The sequence below is a fragment of the Gracilinanus agilis genome, chromosome 4, assembly GCF_016433145.1.
Source record: "Gracilinanus agilis isolate LMUSP501 chromosome 4, AgileGrace, whole genome shotgun sequence".
In the NCBI taxonomy this organism is placed as follows: Eukaryota; Metazoa; Chordata; class Mammalia; order Didelphimorphia; family Didelphidae; genus Gracilinanus; species Gracilinanus agilis.
In genome coordinates this window covers 124,734,712-124,755,471 of record NC_058133.1, presented here as the reverse complement: position 1 = coordinate 124,755,471, position 20,760 = coordinate 124,734,712, and the positions used below count along the sequence as shown (strand labels likewise).

Here is a 20,760-nt window from a genome sequence, read left to right as displayed (position 1 = left end):
ATTTTCCTAATGTTGAACCATCCTTGCATTCCTGGTATAAATCCCACCTGATCATGATGGATAACTTTCATGATCACTTGCTGGAGTCTTTTTGCTAGTATTCTATTGAAGATTTTTGCATCTATGTTCATTAGGGAGATTGAACTGTAGTTTTCTTTGATTTTGGTCAGCCTGACTTTGGAATCAGTACCATATTAGTGTCATAAAAGGAATTTGGTAGGACTCCTTCTTTGCTTATTATGTTGAATAATATGTGTAGTATTGGGATTAGTTATTCTTAGAATGTTTGATAGAATTCACTTGTGAATCCATCAGGCCCTGGCGATTTTTTCTTAGGGAGTTCTTTGATGGCTTGTTCGATTTCTTTGTTTGATATTGGATTATGTAAGTATTCTATTTCTTCTGCTGTTAATTTAGACAATTTATATTTTTGTAAATATTCATCCATATCACCTAGGCTGCTATATTTATTGCTGTATAATTGGGCAAAATAGTTTTTAATGATTGCCTTAATTTCCTCTTCATTAGAGGTGAGGTCTCCCTTTTCATCTTTAATACTGATAATTTGGTTTTCTTCTTTCCTTTTTTATTAGATTTATCAGTACTTTGTCTATTTTATGTTTTTTTCAAAATATCAGCTTCTAGTCCTATTTTTTAATTCAGTAGTTCTTTTACTTTTGATTTTATTAATTTCTCCTTTGATTGTTAGTATTTCTAATTTAGTTTTCATCTGGGGATTTTTAATTTGTTCACTTTCTAGTTTTTTAAGTTGCATGCCCAATTCATTAACCTCTGCCCTCCCTAATTTGTTAATACATTCACTCAGTGATATAAATTTTCCTCTTAGAACTGCTTTGTCTGCATCCCATATGTTTTATTAAGGAGTATCATTGTCACTGTCTTCAATGAAATTATTAATTATTTCTATGATTTGTTCTTTAACTTATTTTGGATAATCATTATTTAATTTCCAATTAGTTTTTGGTTTGCCTCTCCATATATCTGTGCTAATACCTATTTTTATTACATTATGATCTGATGAGGTTGTATTTATTATTTCTGCTTTTTTGCATTTGTTTTCCATGTTTCTATGCCCTATTACATGGTCAATCTTTGTGAATGTTCCATATGCTGCTGAAAAAAAGGTGTATTCCTTTTTGTCCCTATTTATTTTTCTCCATATATCTATTAACTCTAATTTTTCTAGGATTTCATTCACCTATCTTATCTCTTTCTTATTTATTTTTTTATTTGATTTATCTAGATCTGATGGGGAAGGTTTAGGTCTCCTACTAGCATAGTTTTATTATCTATTTCCTCCTTGAGTTCTGCCAGTTTCTCCTTTAGAAGTTTAGATGCTATACCTTTTGGTGCATACATTTTGAGTACTGATATTTCTTCATTGTTTATACTGCCTTTTATCAGGATGTAATTACTTTCTCTCTCTCTGTTAACCAGATCTATTTTAACTTTGCCTCTGTCAGAAATCATGATTGCAATTCCTGCCTTCTTTTTCTTAGTTGAAACACAATAGATTTTCCTCCATCCTTTCATATTTGCCCTATATATGTCTGCCTGTCTCATGTGTGTTTCTTGTATGTGGTAGGATTTTGGTTTCTAATCCACTCTGCTATTTGCTTCCATTTTATGGGCGAGTTCATCTCATTCAAATACAGAGTTATAATTATCAACTGTGTATTCCCAGGCATTTTGATTCTCTCTCCTTGTCCTGCCCTTTTTTCTTTCACTATTTCCTTCTATACCAATGTTTTCTTTTTAATCAGTTCCCCTGATCCCCTCCCTGATTGTACTTCCCTTTCTCCCCTCTCCCTTCGTATTCCCCTCTTATTCTTCTTTAGGGTCTTTTTAAGCTACCCACCCCCTGGCCTCTCCCTTCCTAGTGTTGCTTTCCTCCCCACCAGTCCTTTTGTTACCCTTCTATTTCTCTATAGGGAGTGAATCAATTCTCTGCCCCAATGGATCTAATTGTTCTTCCCTATTTAAGTTAATTTCAATGCACTTAACTATTAAATATTTCCTCTCTCCAACCTCTTTACCCGTCCAGTGTATTGATCTTCTCCCCTGTTCAGGCCACGTGCTTCTATATGGAATATAAATTTACTCTATTTTGTCTGTTTTACCATTTTTCTTAATATTATCTCTTTCTTTCCCCCTCTAGTTTTATATACATAATCTTGACATTTCATCCTATACAGTTTGTCACTGTTCCCTCTACGCAAACTTCTAATTACCCTGTTGATAATAAATTTTTTTTTAATTTACCAGTATCTTCTTTTCTTCTAGAGATACAAATTGATTGAACTTATTGGGTCCTATAAAGAAAAGGGTTTCCCCCCCCCCCTCTTAATTACCTTATGGTGATTCTCTTCAGTTCTATGTTTGGGCAGCAAACTGTTTAAGTCTGGTTTTTTTCTTTATGAATGCTTGGAAGTTTCCCCTGCAAAAATATAGTCAGTTTTGCTGGATAGTTGATTCTTGGTTGTTGACCCAGTTCTCTTGCTTTCCAGGATATTATGTTCCATGCCTTCTAGTCCTTAAATGTAGATGCACAAGATCCTGTGTTATCCTAACTGTGATTCCCTTGTATCTGAATGACTTCTTCTTAGCAGCTTGTAATATTTTTTACTTGGTCTGGTAGTTTTTGAATTTGGCTATAATATTCCTGGAAGTTGTCAGTTGTGGATTCAATGTAGGAGGTGATCTGTGGGTTATTTCAATTTCCACTTTTCCCTCTTGTTCGAGAATGTCAGGACAGTTTTTGTTTTTTTTTTTTTTTTCGATAATTTCCTATAGGATGATGTCCAAACTTTTTCATTTGTCATGATGTTCCAGTAGACCAATAATTCTTAAATTGTCTCTTTGAGATCTGTTCTCCAGATCTTTGGTTGTATTAATGAGGTGCTTTATATTCTCAAATTTTTCTTTTTTTAAATTTTGTTATACATATCCTTGCTGCCTTGTGAAGTCATTTGCTTCTAGTTGTTGAGTTCTATTTTTTAAAGACTGAATTTCATCCTTGGCTTTTTGGTCATCCTTCTCCTTCTGGTCTGATTTTCTTTGTAGATCATCTTTTATCTTCTTTGCTTCATTTCATTTTCATGCTGGCCAAATCTGGCTTTTAAGACTTTATTTTCTTGTTTTAGTTCAGGTATTTCCTTTTTTTCAAATTGTATTCAGCATCTCCTGATTATTTTTTGAGTTCCTGAAGTTCTTGAGTTAATTGAATTTTGAGATCTTCCAAAGCCCGTGCCCAATTCTCTGGAACTTCTCCCTCTTCTATTTCATTTGCTCTCTTTTCACTTCCTTGAAAGAAGCTGTCAATTGTCATTTCTTTTCTCTTTTTCTGTTGTTTATTCATATTTTTTTCCTTTTCTGTTCTGCTAGTTTAAAAAGATGGATTTAATGAGCTTTCATGAAAGGTCTTCCCTCAGCTGGCAATGGAGGTTTGTAGTTACTTTTTCTGCAGTCCATGGAGGAAGGGTGTTGGAGTTTCCTAGCCCTCTGAAGGCTTCTTGTATGTCCAATTGATGGGATTACGCCTGGTCTGGATTAGTCTATATTGTTAATGTGCCCTGAAGCACATTAAAAAGAAAAAAGAAGTGGGGGGGGGGGACAAGATTGAGTGTTTTCATTGAACTATCCAGCAGTAGATTCCCCCTGCTCTGTCCTGCTGTTTGACCTGGTTTTCTTTCCTCTTGGAGCCCTTTGTTCTCTATCTCTGTGTCATAAAACAAGTAGGTCTGAAGTTTTGGTGGCTAAGCCACCATCTTCCAAGTATTTTTGCTGTGTTTCTCTGGCTTTCTCCTTTAGCCACCCCCCCCAGTGCCTGTGTTCAACTCCCCAAGTCTAGTGCCAGCAAGGCAAAGATTTCAGGGGCCTCTGGAAACTCCACACAGCCCGTGGGGGAGGGTCCTGTGATTCCCCTTCTATATCCTCAGACCCAACAGTTCAAGAATTCAAGTCTTTTTCTTGGCATACCTCTTGAGCAGTCCAGCAGTAGGATCCCCCTGCTCTGTCCTGTTGTTAGATTTGGTCCTCTTTCCTCTCAAAGTGCTTTGTTTTCTAACTAGGTGTGGAAAGGGTACAGAGATCTTAAGATTTGCTCCGTCTAAGCCGCCTTCTTCCCAGAATCTTTAGTCATTATTTAATGGAAAGGGGGAGAAAATAAGGTAACCTTATAGTTGATAAGGATCTTGGTGTCAAAGCAATTTGATAATTTTAAAAATTCTTTTAAGAAGTTTCATCACCAATATCCATTTATTACATGACTGCTTTGTGATAAATGAGAGAGAGAGAGAGAGACAGACAGACAGACAGACAGAGACAGAGAGAGACAGACAGACAGACAGAGACAGAGAGAGAGAGACAGAGAGAGAGAGAGTCAGAGAGGGCAGCATTGGTACAATGGAAGAAATAGGTTCAAATGTAAACTAGGTTCAAATAACCTTTATTGACTGTTACTTGGGTGCCCTTGGACAAGTCACTTATCATCCACAGGCCTCAGTTTTCTATAAAATGAGAGTTGGATTAGATCACTTCTGAAGTCCCATCCATCTCTAGGTCTACAATCCTATGTTCTGCTTTCAAGGAGTTTACAATATTACGAGAGAGAGAAGACAAATATAAAAATTTAGAAATTAAATAACTACTCAAAAGAATTAGAGAAACTATTGTAAGGTTTTTTTAAAAAGTACATAAGGTGAGCTTATTGATATGATATTAATTCATGCTAACATTGATTACTAAATTTATGTGGTATTCAAATATAAGGGCAAATCAGACTATGTTGAACAAACCCAAATAGTTATATTAACACCATTATAAGCTTATTTAATTGAAGTACTCCAAATAGCTTTTTAGAAATCCTGTAGAGTAATTTGCTATATAAAAAGATGAAAATTCTTCCAGATGTCAGAGTAATCTCACTCACAAAATTCTAATTACTGGCTGAAATACATGAAACGATCACCACCACCATTCAGGAATCATTTATGTAACATCATAAAGAGGCACAAAGTATAAGCTGGCAAATAGCTTGACACATTACAAGTGCAAAGAGGAAAAGCCTTGAAATGAGCTGTTCAGGGAGATGAGGTGTATGTTTATTAACATTTCGAAGCATGATATAATTAGAGCACAACAGTCACTTCGGGCCTCAGATAAGGCATAGAGCACACCATATGTGAGAAAGCAGTTACTTCTCAAAGCAAGAAGCACACTGAAGCAATAGAAGAAAGTGTTTGGTAATAAACTCATGGTAGAGTACTGATTTGAATACTGTTTTCAACAATTTGATAGACTTTTTAATAAGAGCTGTTGTCTTTTCACTGAGGATTAGAAATAAAAATGAGTATTTAATTCTTCGATGCTGGCACATTTCAAGCAAACAGAGTAAATCATCAAAGATAAATTTGGCTTTTCTAATAGATACTCAAAAGCAATCATAAGTATCCCCACTTCATCACAGCCTTTGATAAGTAAAAATATAATAGTAACTATCATTTTTGAGTATTTATCAAATACTTTGTTTTCATATAACATTTTTCTTGGCAGTATTCAAAACACATCACACAATTATAACCCCTTACTTCCATGAGTTTGTCATCTGAGATGGACCATGGTGACATATAAAACATGACAAGGACCTATGAAGATATCAGTAAGAAACAATGAATAAATAAAATCAGAAGTTGAGGTTATGTATTAACATTATGTGTATGGAACTCTTTCTGGCCTTATTTTATTTCCCAAATTCCATTCTATTGTTGGAAGACTCCCATAAAAGCTGAGTCTACTTCTCACTTCAGTATTCTGTCCTTGGATAACCCTAAGATTCTGAGTTTACCCCTGTGCAGTTTATTTTATTTCTGTTTAATCAAATAAGTATGAGGGATTTCTTAATTGAAAAAATGCCTAATATTCATAAGCTAACCAATAGCAATCAATAGTTAACATTAATCAGCTTTTACCAGAAAGTATTTACTCTAATAGAATAACAAAGACAAAAATTACAAAAACATTCTCTCAAATGAAGAACATGCTAACCCTTTCTTCTGCCTTTAGACCCTGGGAAGAATGAGCTCATACATGCAGCACAAAAGCATACATATAGGGAATAAATGGAATTGAAGGTTGTTCCTGAGACAAAGATTCCTTTTCTATCTTCATGACGTGCCCACCAGTTTCAAATCCAAGGTACCAATTGCCCATATGCTCAGTTAGGCCTTCTTTCTGAGATTCATTGTCTTAGCTCATGTGTCATTCCAGGGCTGATCTGGATCAAGCAAGTTACTCAACTGCTATTATGTCTCAATGCTAGACTCAGCTATGGCTACTTTCAGCTCTATTGGTCTCTGCTCCCACTGAAGAGATCACTAATGGCTCTTTTGAAGCTCACAAGATCATAATGGGATAAATGCCATCACCAGATACTCATTTACATAAAGCCTGGAAATAATAAACATAAGCCAGGCAAAAGAAATAGAATCACTATTCATTTACAAATATATGGTAGCTAAGTTGAAGAATACAAGTTGTGATTGACCCTCTGCCACCTAATAGCTCACAGCAATGTGCTAAATGTTTGAATGCATCCTCTGTTTGGCTCAGCCTCTCCTGCTTAGTCCTTCCAGCTGGTGCCTATTATATACCAGGCAATTTAATAAACATTTTACAACTATCTCTTTCAGACTTCACAACAACCTTATGATGTAGGTACTGTTATTACCTCCATTTTACAAATGAGGAAACTGGGACAGAGGTTAAGTGATTTGCCCAGGGTCACACACCAGTAAGTAACTGAAGCTGGGACATTGCACCTGGTCAGTAAAAACAAAGTCAACAAGCATTAAGCACCTATTATGTACCATGCATTGTGATAAGTACTGAGGAAAGTCTTAACAATCCCTGCCCTTAAGAAGCTTATTATAGTCTAATGAGGGAGAAAGCATACTATGTACAAACAATATATCCACAGGATGAATTAGAAACCACCCCAGAAGAAAGGCCCTACCTTTTAAGAGGACCAAGAAAAGGCTTCTTCCAGTAGGTCCCAGTTGAGATTTGAAAGAAACCAGGAGGCTGAGGTCAGGAATGAGAATTCTAGGTATAGGGGTCAGCTAGTGACAATGTATGATTTCAGGTGATAGAATATCTTAAGTGAAGAACAACAATGATATTAGAACCATTGGATTGTAAGTTATGGGGAGGAAAAGAAGATGTGAAAAGATGGGAAATGGGGGTGGGGTGGGGTAAAGGGAGTTATGAAGAGTTTTAAAAGCCGAATTTAAGATTTTATATATATTTAATCCTGGAGGAAATAAAGAACTCCTTTATTTGTTCAGAACTGCCCTATAGTGAAGTGGGGTACTTCATAACACAAGTCCAGACACCCAGAAATTCGATATTTGGAACCATTATTTATTGGTTAAAGAAAGAGAAAAGAGAAAAATTATTATTACCAGCTGAGACAGCCTTCCCTAGTGGAATCTGTACAGACTAACATTACAATACAGCTTATATAGGTTTACAAGATACAAGGTTATCCCCTTTCAAATCCAGGTTCTTATTTGTCTAGACAAAACTCATCACAAAACATTAGGATATTTACTCTTCACATATACCTAAACACTCAACCTTAGTTAGCTATATGTTTACCCTACATTCTATCCTAACCTATATGTATGTACCTAAACACTCATCCCCAGTTAACTATGAGTGTTTCCCTTGTATTCCATCCTGACCCTTTTGTTTGTACTGGTGTCCTTTTGATATCTGCAGGAGCAATTTATGACTCTGACCCTTCACTTGCCTAGGTTGCTTGGCCTCCTAGAGGGATTAGGTCAGTTTCCTAAATAATGCAGGAATGGATTAATCTACTTCAATTCTACTTTATTCTCTAACCTATTTCATTTATTCCGTCTACTTCAATAGGACATTACTTTGATCGCTTATTGGAGGATGGATTGAAATGTGAAGAGACTTGAGATAGGGAAGCCAACCACAAAGTTACTTAAGTTGTTCAGCTGAGAGGTAATAAAGGCCAGCACCAGAGTACTGGCTGTTAAAGAGGAGAGAAAGATTAAAAGAACTATTGCAAAGGTCAAATTGACAAAACTTGGCAGCAGATTGAATGTGGGAAGTGACAGTAAGGATTCAAGGATGAAATCTAGATTGTAAACCTGAAGAACTGGAAATTGGTGTCCTCAGTAACAATAATAAGAATAGGGAAGTTAAGAAGGAGTAAGAGTTGAAAAAATGGGGAGGGATGAATGAGTTCAGTTTTTATTTTTCTTCAATCCTTTTCAAAACCATATGATATAATAATGATTAATGAAAGGAGAATGTTTTATAACTTCAAGATATTTGAAAAGCAATGATGTTTAAGGGAATGTGTATATGTCATTATAGTTTGCCATATGTATATTTTAGTAATATTTTGCCACTTAATCAGGGCTTTCTATGTGTGTTTGTTTTCCCCAAGAAAGTTCATTAACTTTAAGATGTTTGAAAAGCCTTGATCACACACACATACACACCCCACATCCATCTCATTGGTCAACTAGAACTTTCGCCAGCACTTGGTCTTAATGTACTATATATAAAAGCATAGAACATTTAATCTGCTGGTCACATGTTTATATTTTCATTCAAAATAAGTACACTTAGCATTGAACACCCACCCTACATATATCTCCAATGAAGCATCATCATAAGTTGTGGGCCTTGTTCCATTTCCTACAAAATTATAGTTTAGAGTCTACTGAATTTTGTTCAGCCTATTACAGTGCCTCAGATCCTAGGCCTCTATAAATTTGCAATGCATTGCCTAAATTGTAGCACCATCAGTACAGGGTGAGAAGTGCCTATGACTGAGCTGTCCCTAGTTAACATTTACAGTCTTACCAAAAACAATTCATTTAGAGTTATTTTATGAAGCAACCAGTTCTGACTGTTGAATTTACCAACATATTAAATTGCATTCTCACAGTTTTTAACCAAATAGCTATGCCTTTTAGTTGTTTCATTTAATGTGTGGAGACAGACTGCCACAGAGACATGGGGTGGGTGGTTGGGCAGAAGGGAATCAGTCTTGACCTACTAGAGCAGGTTCACACCAGCCTGGCGTTTGCAGCCCCCTTACTTTCCTCTGCCACAACTTTGCTGTGCTGATGACACTTGCAGGCCTGCTTCATTGCTGAGCAGCTGATGCCCTGTCCAGGCTTATATGTTTCTAACTGACAGTGAGTGTTCTTGCCAAACGCCAGGGACCAGAGTCACATCTGTTTGTCTCTCCTCTGGAGCTTGTCGGAGGCTGCTTGGGAACACATTTTATCCAGAGGGCAGCTTTAACTAGGCCTAATACTCTGAAAAGCCTCTATTTGTAAATGCATACAGTGAGGCGACAAGTTCCTGTTGTCTTTCCTTTAAAATTATTCCATCTGACACTGCTTGCCCCAGTCCCTGTCAGCTCTACGTCAAAAGCCAAGTTTTCAGGCAAGGTGGTCTTAACGAGTTTTTATTTTTTCCACTCCTGATAAAATGCCTAGCTTCCCACCACATCACTATTTATAATGATAGCTTGCAGCAAGCCATGAATAAGTGGAGATGAATCTATGTGGTTCTTAAAAAATAAAAAAATGGTTTTGAGCCTGTGTTCTTTTCTAGTTCTTTGTCTTTTGATTTTAATATTAAGAAGCAGGTTTTGGAATTCAACTATGATTCAAGGGTCAGAGTTACACCTGCTCCCCCATTATTCCATTAGCAAAATTCTCAGATGTAATTCCTATGTGTCCAGGTTTAGGTTTAAAGTTACAGCTAAATGAAGGCAACTCATTTGAATGAAGGTAATTGGGTTAATTTTTTGTCTACTTAAAGGCACATGCTTATTCTCACTTAATAAGGACTGCATAAACATGTGTGAAATAAATCCTTTGCTTTTGCTTCCCTAAACAATCAAGATGAATGAAAGGAGAAGATTTTGTGACTTCAAGAAGTTTAGAGAGGAGTGATGTTTAAGAGGATGTGTCTATGTCATTAAGAGCCATATATGTCAAAACCATTTTACCACTAAATCAGAGCTACGGCTGTTTGTAATGTTGTAAAGGCACTGATCTGGTATTATTTCTAGTTTCACACAAGAAGAATCTCATCTAATTTTTAATAATATTGGGTCTGTTCATTTACAGTACAAATTATAGTTTTCTGTCTCAATGCCATAGGAAAAAGATATCCACTATCACCTTGACCAGTGATCTAAAGTGTACTGCTTTTCAAAGACAAATGATTCATTTATGTTGAAGGAACAAGGCTGCCTTTCAGACATTCATTGATTTTAAATTAAAAAGTAAATGCTATGTTCTACATGAAGGGTGACAACAATAACAAAGTAGTTCTTACTTAGTGTTATTTGTTACAACTCTATTACGGGTGCCTCAAGGAAGAAGGGGTCTGGAGTACCTTAATCTTATTGATCAATAATCCAGATATCTCAATGCAGTGTAACAGATAATCAATTCTTGGTAAAATTACTCAAACACAGCCGGAGCTGTTACTCCTGTGTCTTAGTCTTCAGGTTCAGCTGGCTACTTTATTCATTTCTATCTTTCATCTTTTCTTGCATTCTTGTCCAATACCCTTGCATGGCAATATTATAGGGAAAATCAAATCCAAATATTATTCTTTCTTTCTTTCTCCCTTCTTTTCTTCCTTCATTCTTTCCTTCCTTCCTTCCTTCTTTCCTTCCTTCCTTCCTTTCTTCCTTCCTTCCTTCCTTCCTTCCTTCCTAACTTCCTTCCTTCCTTCCTTTTTGTACAAGCTTCCTTAGAAGTTACTGCTGTTGTTTTTGCTTGCCTAGGAAATATAGATGGGATATATTCGGGTATGAAAAACTCTTGTCAGTTGTAAGGATACATCTGCCCTTCTTTTCACTATCAGCACATCTTGCAAGCCACATTTTAACAGACTTCATTAATTAAAATGATTTAATCTCAATTTCTGATCATTTAGGCTGCAAAGCAGAAGTGCATTTTCATACTATCTAAACATCATAAGTAATCTAATCTAACAAGTTAATGGTGAAAACAAAATGTTTGCTTAAAAGAATGATGTTCCCCCACTTCAGAAAATTTCTTTTATTTTGTAAACAATATTATATAGGTAAAAGTCATCAATGTTCAAGCTGATGTTCAGTGTATGCTAATTGTAAATCATCCTTTTTTTCATTAAAGGAGACCTCTACTGGGCAATACTTCACTAGCAACTAGATTGAGTTATTTTTAAAATAACAAAACTAATTTTTTATTCAAATTTGTATTAATTCAAACTAACTTTTTCCCCCCACATTGTCTAAGTTAGTCAACTTTTTCTTTGTGTTTTATATATAAGTATGTGTACTTGAAGGTTTGAAATATATGTTGTTTTCCTGTCTAGACTGTTTTTCTAGGATAGATGCAGAATATTATGATCTCTTTGTGTACCTCAGTACTTAGTAAAGTTAGTACCATATGCCCCTGCCATATTCATGTTCTGAATGCTTGTTGTATGAATGAATTCATGAATGAATGTGTCCATATGCCTAGAAAAAGGGACTCAACAACCACATCTTGGCAAATTGACTTCCAGTTTCTTAAAAAGGCTCATTTTAAAAATTCAATTCATGGTCTCATTTTAGTTGTGCTTTGTTAATAAACTAGTTTATGATGTTTTTACAACAAAAAGACTTGTACTTTTATCCAATTTTTGAGATAAGTTAAGTATCACATGACCAGAGATATCAACATTTCTGTATTTAAAAACTGAAAAATTCAGGATTTGGATTTTTTTCATCAATCATATAGGGCATCCCTCTCAGATGTGAGATTAATGAAATAACCTTTTTGAGTTTTGAGTTTCCTTTTTTTCTTATTTAACCAAATTGGACCATTATTTTTAGCACAATATAGGCCCAGCTTTAAATTGTTTCTCTTTAAAGTACATTAAAAGTTGAATAGGACCATAATGATTCTTGAGACCAGGGGTTCTTAATTTAGTGTCTATGAACTATTTTTTTTAATCCTTGCCTTCCTAGAATTGATACTAAGTATTGGTTTTGAGGCAGAAAAGTGGCAATGGCTAGGCAGTTGGAGTTAAATGACTTGTCTAGAGTCATACAGCTAGGAAGTGTCTGAGACCAGATTTAAACCCAGGACCTCCCATCTCAAAGCCTGGCACTGTATCCACCAAGCTACCTAACTGCAATTTTTTTAACCTTCTTTTTCTTATCTCTTGGCAGTGTCAGCTCAGTCTAAACTTCAGTGTTTTTGACATTATACTTATTAGACACTGTCACCTTTTTGTATTGATCTTTCAGAAAAAATTTCTTACATAAACACACACACACACACACACACACACACACAGACACACACACACAATGATTTGACTGGCCTGTGATGAGCTTTTGGGGTGGGAGGACAGGTAATAACCCCAAATGAATTAAGTAATGAGCACTTATTAAGCATTTTCTATGTGTTAGGCACAAGAGTTTATATTTGATCCTGGAGGCAAAAGAGAGTCATTGGAGTATACTAAGTAGGGAATTATATGGTTAAACCTACACTGTAGGAATATCACTTTGGCACCTTTATAAAGTATGGATTAACAAAAAGAGAGACATGAGATTTGAACAGGAGCTGATGAGGCCTAACCTAGAAGGTTGATTGTATGAATAGAGGTTAAGGGACAGATGAGAGAAATTTGGAGGCCGTGCTTTGGAATATATTGAGGATTCCAAACCTTTAAAAAACTAGAACCCATTCTAGGTAAAATTAATCCTTAAATATATATCCTTTTTTCTAGATCTTTTGTCTTTTTTTAATCTGTAAATTATTCTTTCCCAGTTTCTCTACATTCCTCTTTAAACAGATCCAGTCTTTAACAAGCATTTCTGAAGTATCTGCCAAGTGCCAGACACTTTGCTAATCCCTCTAAGATTTCCTTCCACTCTTTCAACTAAGTGACTTAGTGGATAAGGGCACTGGTCTTAAAGTCAGGGATATCTGAGTTCACATCCAGCAGGCACTTATTAACTGCATGATACTGGGGGAAGTCACTTGACTTTTTTGTCTCAATTTCTTCATCTGTAAAGTGAGGGTAATGATGTCACCTACTTCCTAGGATTATTGTGTTGGTTAAATGAGATAATAATTGTAAGTATCTGACATATATAGTAAGCACTATATAACTGTAAGTATTATAATTATTTCTATATCTTATATGTACCTAGTTATTTACATGTTATTTCTACCAGTAGAGTATATATTCCTTGAGGTCAAGGACTGTTAACTGGCTTTCTTTATATCCTCAGTGCTTAGCACAGTGCTTGAAACATGGAAAGCATTGAATAAATTTTTGTTGACTAAGTAGGCCCCAAATATGCAAAGACAAAAATGAAAAAAAAATGTTTTTAGGTTCAGTGTCTAGAAGTATCCTGTACATAGTAGACAATTTAATAATTTTTTAAATTGAATTGAAAGCATAAAGACCAAAATCTGACATGATAATCTAATACTGCTAGCTTCTTGGCTAGTACCCATTTTTATCTTAACCCAGCTTCATCAGTATTATCCTGAAAGCAGTACCGATAACACTGACATTCAACTTACATTCCCTTACCCAGCCAATGAGCGTTTAACTTGAGGCTTTTCCTAGTTTGGATTATAAAAGGAAGTATTACAATTTTCCTTATGTCTCTTTCGGCTGTTTTAAAAGAATTCCCTGTTGCATAATATCCTAAAAGAAATTGATCATGCTTTTCCAGTAATAAATGTTGTTCTGACAGTAAGGCATTAGTAACCAATTGATAACCTAGCAACAATATTGTGATCTCTTTAGATAATTAATCTTAGCTATTTTCCTGTCAGAAGCAACAGTGTTTGATTTTATGTTGAGCTAGAAAGATTGCCAGTTTTGAAAATTAAAAAGCATTCCTTTTATATTATTCATTCCAGTAACAATTTATGATGGCGCATTTAGCTGCTGAACGCTTGTCAACAAACGTAATTATGTTTCGATATAAACAAGATTGGTGGCTTTACTATGCAGCTTCATCTTTGTTGAGAATGTTTTGATTTAGGTTCAGATTATACAAGCTGTGTATTTATGTGTCATATTTTTCCTCCTTTGTTAATAGTTTTCTCTGATAATTACTTATAGACAAACAAGTATGCATTTAGGATCTTTGTGCATGGGAGATGTCAAAAGGAGAAGAAAGGCTGCGCCCTTGCCGGGACCTCCTGCAACAGGTAAAATAATTTTTTTTTAGATCTCAAATATTTAAAGGTCATACAGTTGCAAGAATCAAAATATAGTAAATTCTCAATTACCTGCACTGGAGAAACAGCATATATGCAGCAAAGCAAGAGTAATTGCAAATAATGATACTAAAATTCTTTTACATTTGGTTTTAAGATGTTTGGTAATCTTTAATCACCAGAACTTTCTTCAGTTAATCCCTGAATAATAAATCAACAAACATTTACTGAGTAGTACATATATTAGGTATCATAGTAGATGCCATAGAAGAATAAAAAGCCCTCTCCCTCTAAGAGTTTGCTATCTAATTGGAAATATAAAACTTAAATCTGAATAATTAAATAACAGTAAATACAATTATCTGTCACAATATAAAATACAAGATATCCTGGATTAGTAAAAAACACTGTATTATGAATCTAGAAATCTAGATTCTAGTTACTACCCTAAAATTAGTAAGCTTTGTAACCTTAGTCAGATCTTTTCTAGATTCAGATTCCTCATTTATACAGTGAAAGGTTTACAGTGGGTGACCTCATAAAGTCCTTTTCAACTCTGAACTTCTATTTCCATGCAAATGAGTAATATAGACAATAGACTTCAAAGGAAAGAGAAATCATTATGGACCAGGATGTCATAATGGAAAATGGCAGGATTTCAGATGGCCTTAAAAGAGGAGTACCTGGTTTGTAAGGCCAGATCCCACACCAAATTATAAATGATTGATAGATTCAAAAAACATATTAGGTACAAGTGGAAGTTAACCTAGCATTATGGTTTTCAAATAGTTTACCTTTGACATATGAATTTATATGTGAATAATCAAAAGTTAACCATAATATACTTGCAACACAGCAAATTGAAGACCTAAGAAAATGTTCTTAAGGCAGACATTTGATTATCGGTAAAGAAAATGTGTTGCTTACTGACAACTTTTCTAATAATTCTAACTTCCTTTTGCCTTTATTTTTATTTTGGAGGAAGGATCCTTAAAGAAAAATGTCATTTTACCCCAGGATTATCAGTTCAATTCAACAAATATCAATTAGGTAGCTACTATATACAAGGTTCTCATCAATCCCCAATGTAATATTCATAGCAGCTCAATAGGAATAAACAGTGATATTCTTCCTAGAAATTTTACCCAGAACCAATAGAAAATAAAAGATGGGAAGCAGAAAAATCTCAATTTATAACTGCATATTCTACACTTCAGAATATTATTTAAAAATTAGCTGGAATATAACTTTAAAATTAGTATAGCCCAATGTAAAATTACTACTAAAGAATCTAAAAAATTATACTGTTTTGTTTTTATCATATTCATTTATAGGCTCTGTGTCTAAGAGATCCTATATCAATCAGTTATATTGTTCTGGAGAAAAAATGTCAGTGTATACATATGTGTTTCTTTTTCTGTTTGTGATGATTATAGCCATAATGGAATGATTATATACACATACATGCATATTATAAAATCACCAAATTTTAGATCTGGATGGCTTTTTATAAATCATTTAGTTTCATTCTTTTTTTTTTTAAGTGATGTAGAAATTGTAGTTCACCAAAATATAGTGACTTTTCTAAGGTCATGGATTTGTTATTGATAGTTTCAAGAAATAGTGCCAGGTTTCCTCCATAATGATACTTCATATTTAACTCAGTATACACAAATATGCTACAATTTAATTCAATTTTTAAAAAAATTATTAGTGTGCTAGCTCTGCACTTTGATAGCCACATAATAGAAGCAATATCTTCATAAATAATCTTGTCAATTCAAATAAATCTTTGGGTCAATATTCTGAAGAATAGCTTGATATTTTCATTCTAGGTAAATAGTCCCCTGAATTCCTTTATATTTCTGTGTTGCAAACATTAGTGACAGAAGCAGGCCAACAATCTCAGGAATGCTAACACACCGCAGTGGCAACAATAAGGAGAAGAAGAATGCCTAGGTCAAGTCTTAAGACTGAACATATGTGAAGGGAGAAGGAAAAAACCTAATAGTAGAGGAGTGGTTGATGTAATTATTTCTACAAGGTGGCTCTGACTCCATACTCACTTGCAGCAGAGGATATCAATTGTAAAGAATTATGGGTATAAACATTAAACTTTAGCCTAAAACTCTGCTTTATTCCTTTTTTTTTACTTGCTCACAGCATTTTAAACATGTATTTTAGAAGTTAAGTCCTGAAAATACAGCTTTTGATAAAATTATTGGATGTCTTACATATCTCTCAGACATCTTAATTTTGTAGTAATTTAAATATTCTTTTAAATTATTCCCAAAAAAAGGATAGTAGGGAAAATGGGTTAAAAACATTTCTCAGTCATATGTTTAAATTCACATCTAACCATTCAAAGTTTTGCTCTGAGTAGAATCAAACCAGTATGAAATATATAGTCATATCAAAAGGGAAAAGAGTGAATTATTTAAAAGTACTCCAGCTTAAGTAGTGGATAATATCTCCTAATGCCACTGAATCAAATCACAGATGAAGATAATTATCTAAAGTCAGGTGAGAAATGCTTTTGCATGAATACATTTTGAAAAAAGCATTGGTGGTTATGAAGATTAGCTCTATTTCTTTGTCTCCTACTTCCTATAATTGTGATTTTTAAATTTCAGAATGATATGGTATCTGGTTTCTGTCAGACAAAGCATAACATTCCAGATACCTTTTTGTAAAGAATGATAATCACATTAGCATGGGGGAGAAATCTACATTTTGTTTTTTAAAAGTGAATATACATTTTATGGACTGTTTCATCCCTTAAAAGACCTGGATATATTCAGTCTTTATAGTGTCTCATTTCACATTAATTTTAAGCTAAAAAATAGCCACATGAGTATATTTTTCAGTTGAATTAGGAAGTAAAAGTTAAAAGATTTGACAGCCTGCCTGTAGATTGGTAATCAACTCAGATTTTATGTCTGAAATACCATGCAGTCAAATAAAGTGGTGTAAAAGCATTTACCATAAGATTGGTTAGAAAATCTGTCATCGGGTAGTTTAGCTTCATAATCCTAAACTGTGTATTTGGACAAAATTGTATAGCTCTAAAGATAGAAAGTGGTGCTTGCAACATACAAATGCTGTTCATTGAAAGTAAGATTTACAATATTGTATTGTTATTATCCTGCTACAATGTGTTGTCACTTTTAAAAAAATGAACGCTTTTGCAACTATAGCTAAGCATGACTCCGGAAACCGTATGAGGCTCTAGACTATCTGGCCATGTTATTGGTTAAACATTTATTAATTGTGACAAGAACAACAAATTTATTTCAGCTCTCTCCCTTATTTACTGCTCTTTCACCTTTGTATTTTGTATTGACAAAGGAAAATGAATATTGATAAGTTAACTATTGATTTCTAAATTTATTGCTTGTTCTCTGCCTCATTCAAAGTCACAAACTCAAAGATGGCACGTATATTAGTAACAAAGGATGTAGATTTACTGTTATAAAATTGAGAACTATCAAAGCAAAAAAGTTTGCCAGTAAAACACATTTTATGCTTAGAAAAACGTCATCTGCAAAAGTGAAGAAAAGCAATGAGCAAAATATGAATCAAGTTCCCTTTTATTTAAAAGCTAATCCACAGCAACAGTAATGTATTTTAACAGTGTCTTGTGTTTTTAGTAGAATCTCTTTTGGGGATTTGAAATTGAATTCATTGGCTGGGGGAGCAGAGTGTTGCTTTTGTCTGTAGTAGCTGTTGAGAATTTGTTTCAACTGCTGACATAAATAGGTGGGAGGAGCCACTGTTATTAGGAAATTTTTGTCATTTGGTTTTTGTTGTATAAGCAGTGAAACAAAACATTGTTATGGTAGAAATACTAATCATGGTCAACCTTTTTTCTATCCATTTTCAGTTATCAAATTGGTCTATTAAAGCATAATTCTATTAATAGAGATACCTGCCATTGAGAATAGCCATGCGACTTCTTTAAATGCTTAACTGTCCTTGTGGAGAGGGTTTCATTTCAGTTGCCGAGTGTTCTAGGAGAAGGAAGGGATGACATTATAAACTTTTTTCCTCTATGCCTACTTTAGATTACATTCTAAAATGTTCTTTGTAAGTAACAAATTAAAGCTTTCTGCAAATATGTTCTTTTAAATGATGACTCATGTAAGAATTAAAATTTAGTTATTATAGCTATATATTAAAATTATGTGGCCGCCAGGAATCAACAATTCAGGTTGATTCTGTAATTAAATCAGACCCAAGTCAGCATCGGGTTGAGGAGTTTATTTACAATCAGGTAGGTAAGGGTAGGAATAAAGAGAAAAAGGGAGGTTAGAAGGCTAAATAAATGAAGCTGTAAGCCACAAGGCCCAACAGCCAGATAGGCAGAGTTTAGAATTGGCCCAGCAAGGCCAAGGAAGCCAGCCTAACTTACCCACGTGACAATACAGAGTGTAAGCTGTCTGTGGTCTCAGGAGATGCTTCTTCTTCCAGTTCGAGACAGCAACTGCCCCCACAGGAAGTTCACTAACTTACTTAAAGAGAACGTGTCTTTCATCACTTCCTGTGGTCCACCTCTAATTCAAATGGACAAATGGCAGTTTCTACATTGATTTGGACTGCCCAAAGGGCAGTCCCTTATTCTTGATTTGTTACTTATTGTCACGTGTGGGTAACTCATCTCCCCTCCCCACTAAGGGAGGTGGGAGTGACATCATTAGCGTGCCTGGGTTGAGTAGATTTTTGACTATTAATGGGATCGAGCTAATTCTATTTACACACTCACTAGCACAAAATCAAAAATTCTCTTTTACTATCAAGTTCCTAATCCATTTTGAATTTAAGTGCTCCAATAATTCAAACTTGCATTATAAATTGGTATTTTGTTTCTTTTATTGCTAGACTTATATGATCATAAGGTAACAACAGAAATCTCATCTGTGCCAAAGTTTTATGGCAAAGACTCCAGGATTGTTTTTTTTTAGTCATGTTATTAATTTGGGAAGGGGGATAATATGTGACTTGTTTAATATGGAATTGGGAGATACATAATAATTCAGTTCTTGAATCTTGTCTACAAAAAGGTACTAAATCAGCTTTTTAACCATACTTTTTTCTTTTATGCTTGGAACTAATTCTCTCCACTCAATATAGACTCCAGGAGAAAAAAATTAGAAAACAATATGCTATACATATATATGTGGGGGGAAAGATTTAGTAAAATCTTGCCAAAGGCAGATATTGGAATAATTGTGGCCCCTCTTATATATGATCTTGACAGAAGGTAGCCTACTCTGTCTCAAAAATCTAATGAATAAAGAGAGGGTTTGGCAGAAGCTGACACATACCTTAGACCTTAGGAAAAGATACGTAGGATCTCATGGCTTGAGGCTCTAAAATGGAAGCTGACTAAAGAAAGAGATGGGAAAAGCTCACAAAATTCTTTTTCCCCCTTTGGGACCAACTTCATTTTTTTTTAATTTTTAATTTTTTTAGAAAAATTTTCCATGGTTACATGATTCATATTCTTTCTCTCCTCCCTGTAGCTGAAGTTCTATTCCATTAGGTTTTAATATATCATTGATCAAGACTTATTTACATATTATTAATAGTTGTACTGGGGTGGTTGTTTAGAGTCTGCATCCCAAATCATATCCCCATCAACCCATGTGTTCAAGCAGTTGTTTTTCTTCTGTGTTTCTACTCCTGTAGTTCTTCCTCTGAATGTGGCTAGTGTCTTTCTCATAAGTCCCTCAGAATTGTTCTGGATCATTATTGCTGCTAGAAGAGAAGTCCATTACATTGGATTGCAGCACAGTGTATCAGTCTCTGTGTACAATGTTCTTCTGATTCTGTTCGTTTCACTCTGAATCAATTCCTGGAGGCCATTCCAGTTCACATGGAATTCCTCCAGTTCATTATTCCTTTGAGCACAGTAGTATTCCATCACCAACAGATACCACAGTTTGTTCAGCCATTCCCCAATCGAAGGACATCCCCTCATTTTCCAATTTTTTTGCCACCACAAAGAGCATGGCTATAAATATTTTTGTACCAGTCTTTTTCCCTATGATCTCTTTGTGGTATAAACCCAGTAGTTGTATGACTGGATCAAAGGGCAGGCAGTCTTTTAAAACCCTTTGGACATAGTTCCAAATTGCCATCCAGAATGGTCGGATCAACTCCACCAGCAATGCATTAATGTCCCAATTTTGCCACATCCCCTCCAACATGTATTACTTTCCTTTGCTGTCATGTTAGCTAATCTGCTAGATGTGAGGTGGTACCTCAGTTGTTTCTATTTGCATTTCTCTATAAGATATTTAGAACACTTTTTTTCATGTGTTTATTTATAGTTTTGATTTCTTTATTTGAAAATTGTCTATTTATGTCCTTTGGCCATTTATCAATTGGGGGATGGCTTGATTTTTTTGTACAATTGATTTAGCTCCTTATATACTTGAGTAATTAG

At 34.7% G+C, this 20,760-nt stretch overlaps 1 protein-coding gene across 1 annotated transcript in view; it reads left to right on the top strand.

Moving 5' to 3' along the window:
• Window positions 1-20,760, top strand: part of GPATCH2 (G-patch domain containing 2) — a 302,311-nt gene that overhangs the window by 265,216 nt on the left and 16,335 nt on the right. The window contains exon 9 of the mRNA XM_044673708.1: window positions 14,215-14,303. Within this exon, the coding sequence (XP_044529643.1) occupies window positions 14,215-14,303 (89 nt within the window). The remainder of the gene's footprint in view (window positions 1-14,214; window positions 14,304-20,760) is intronic.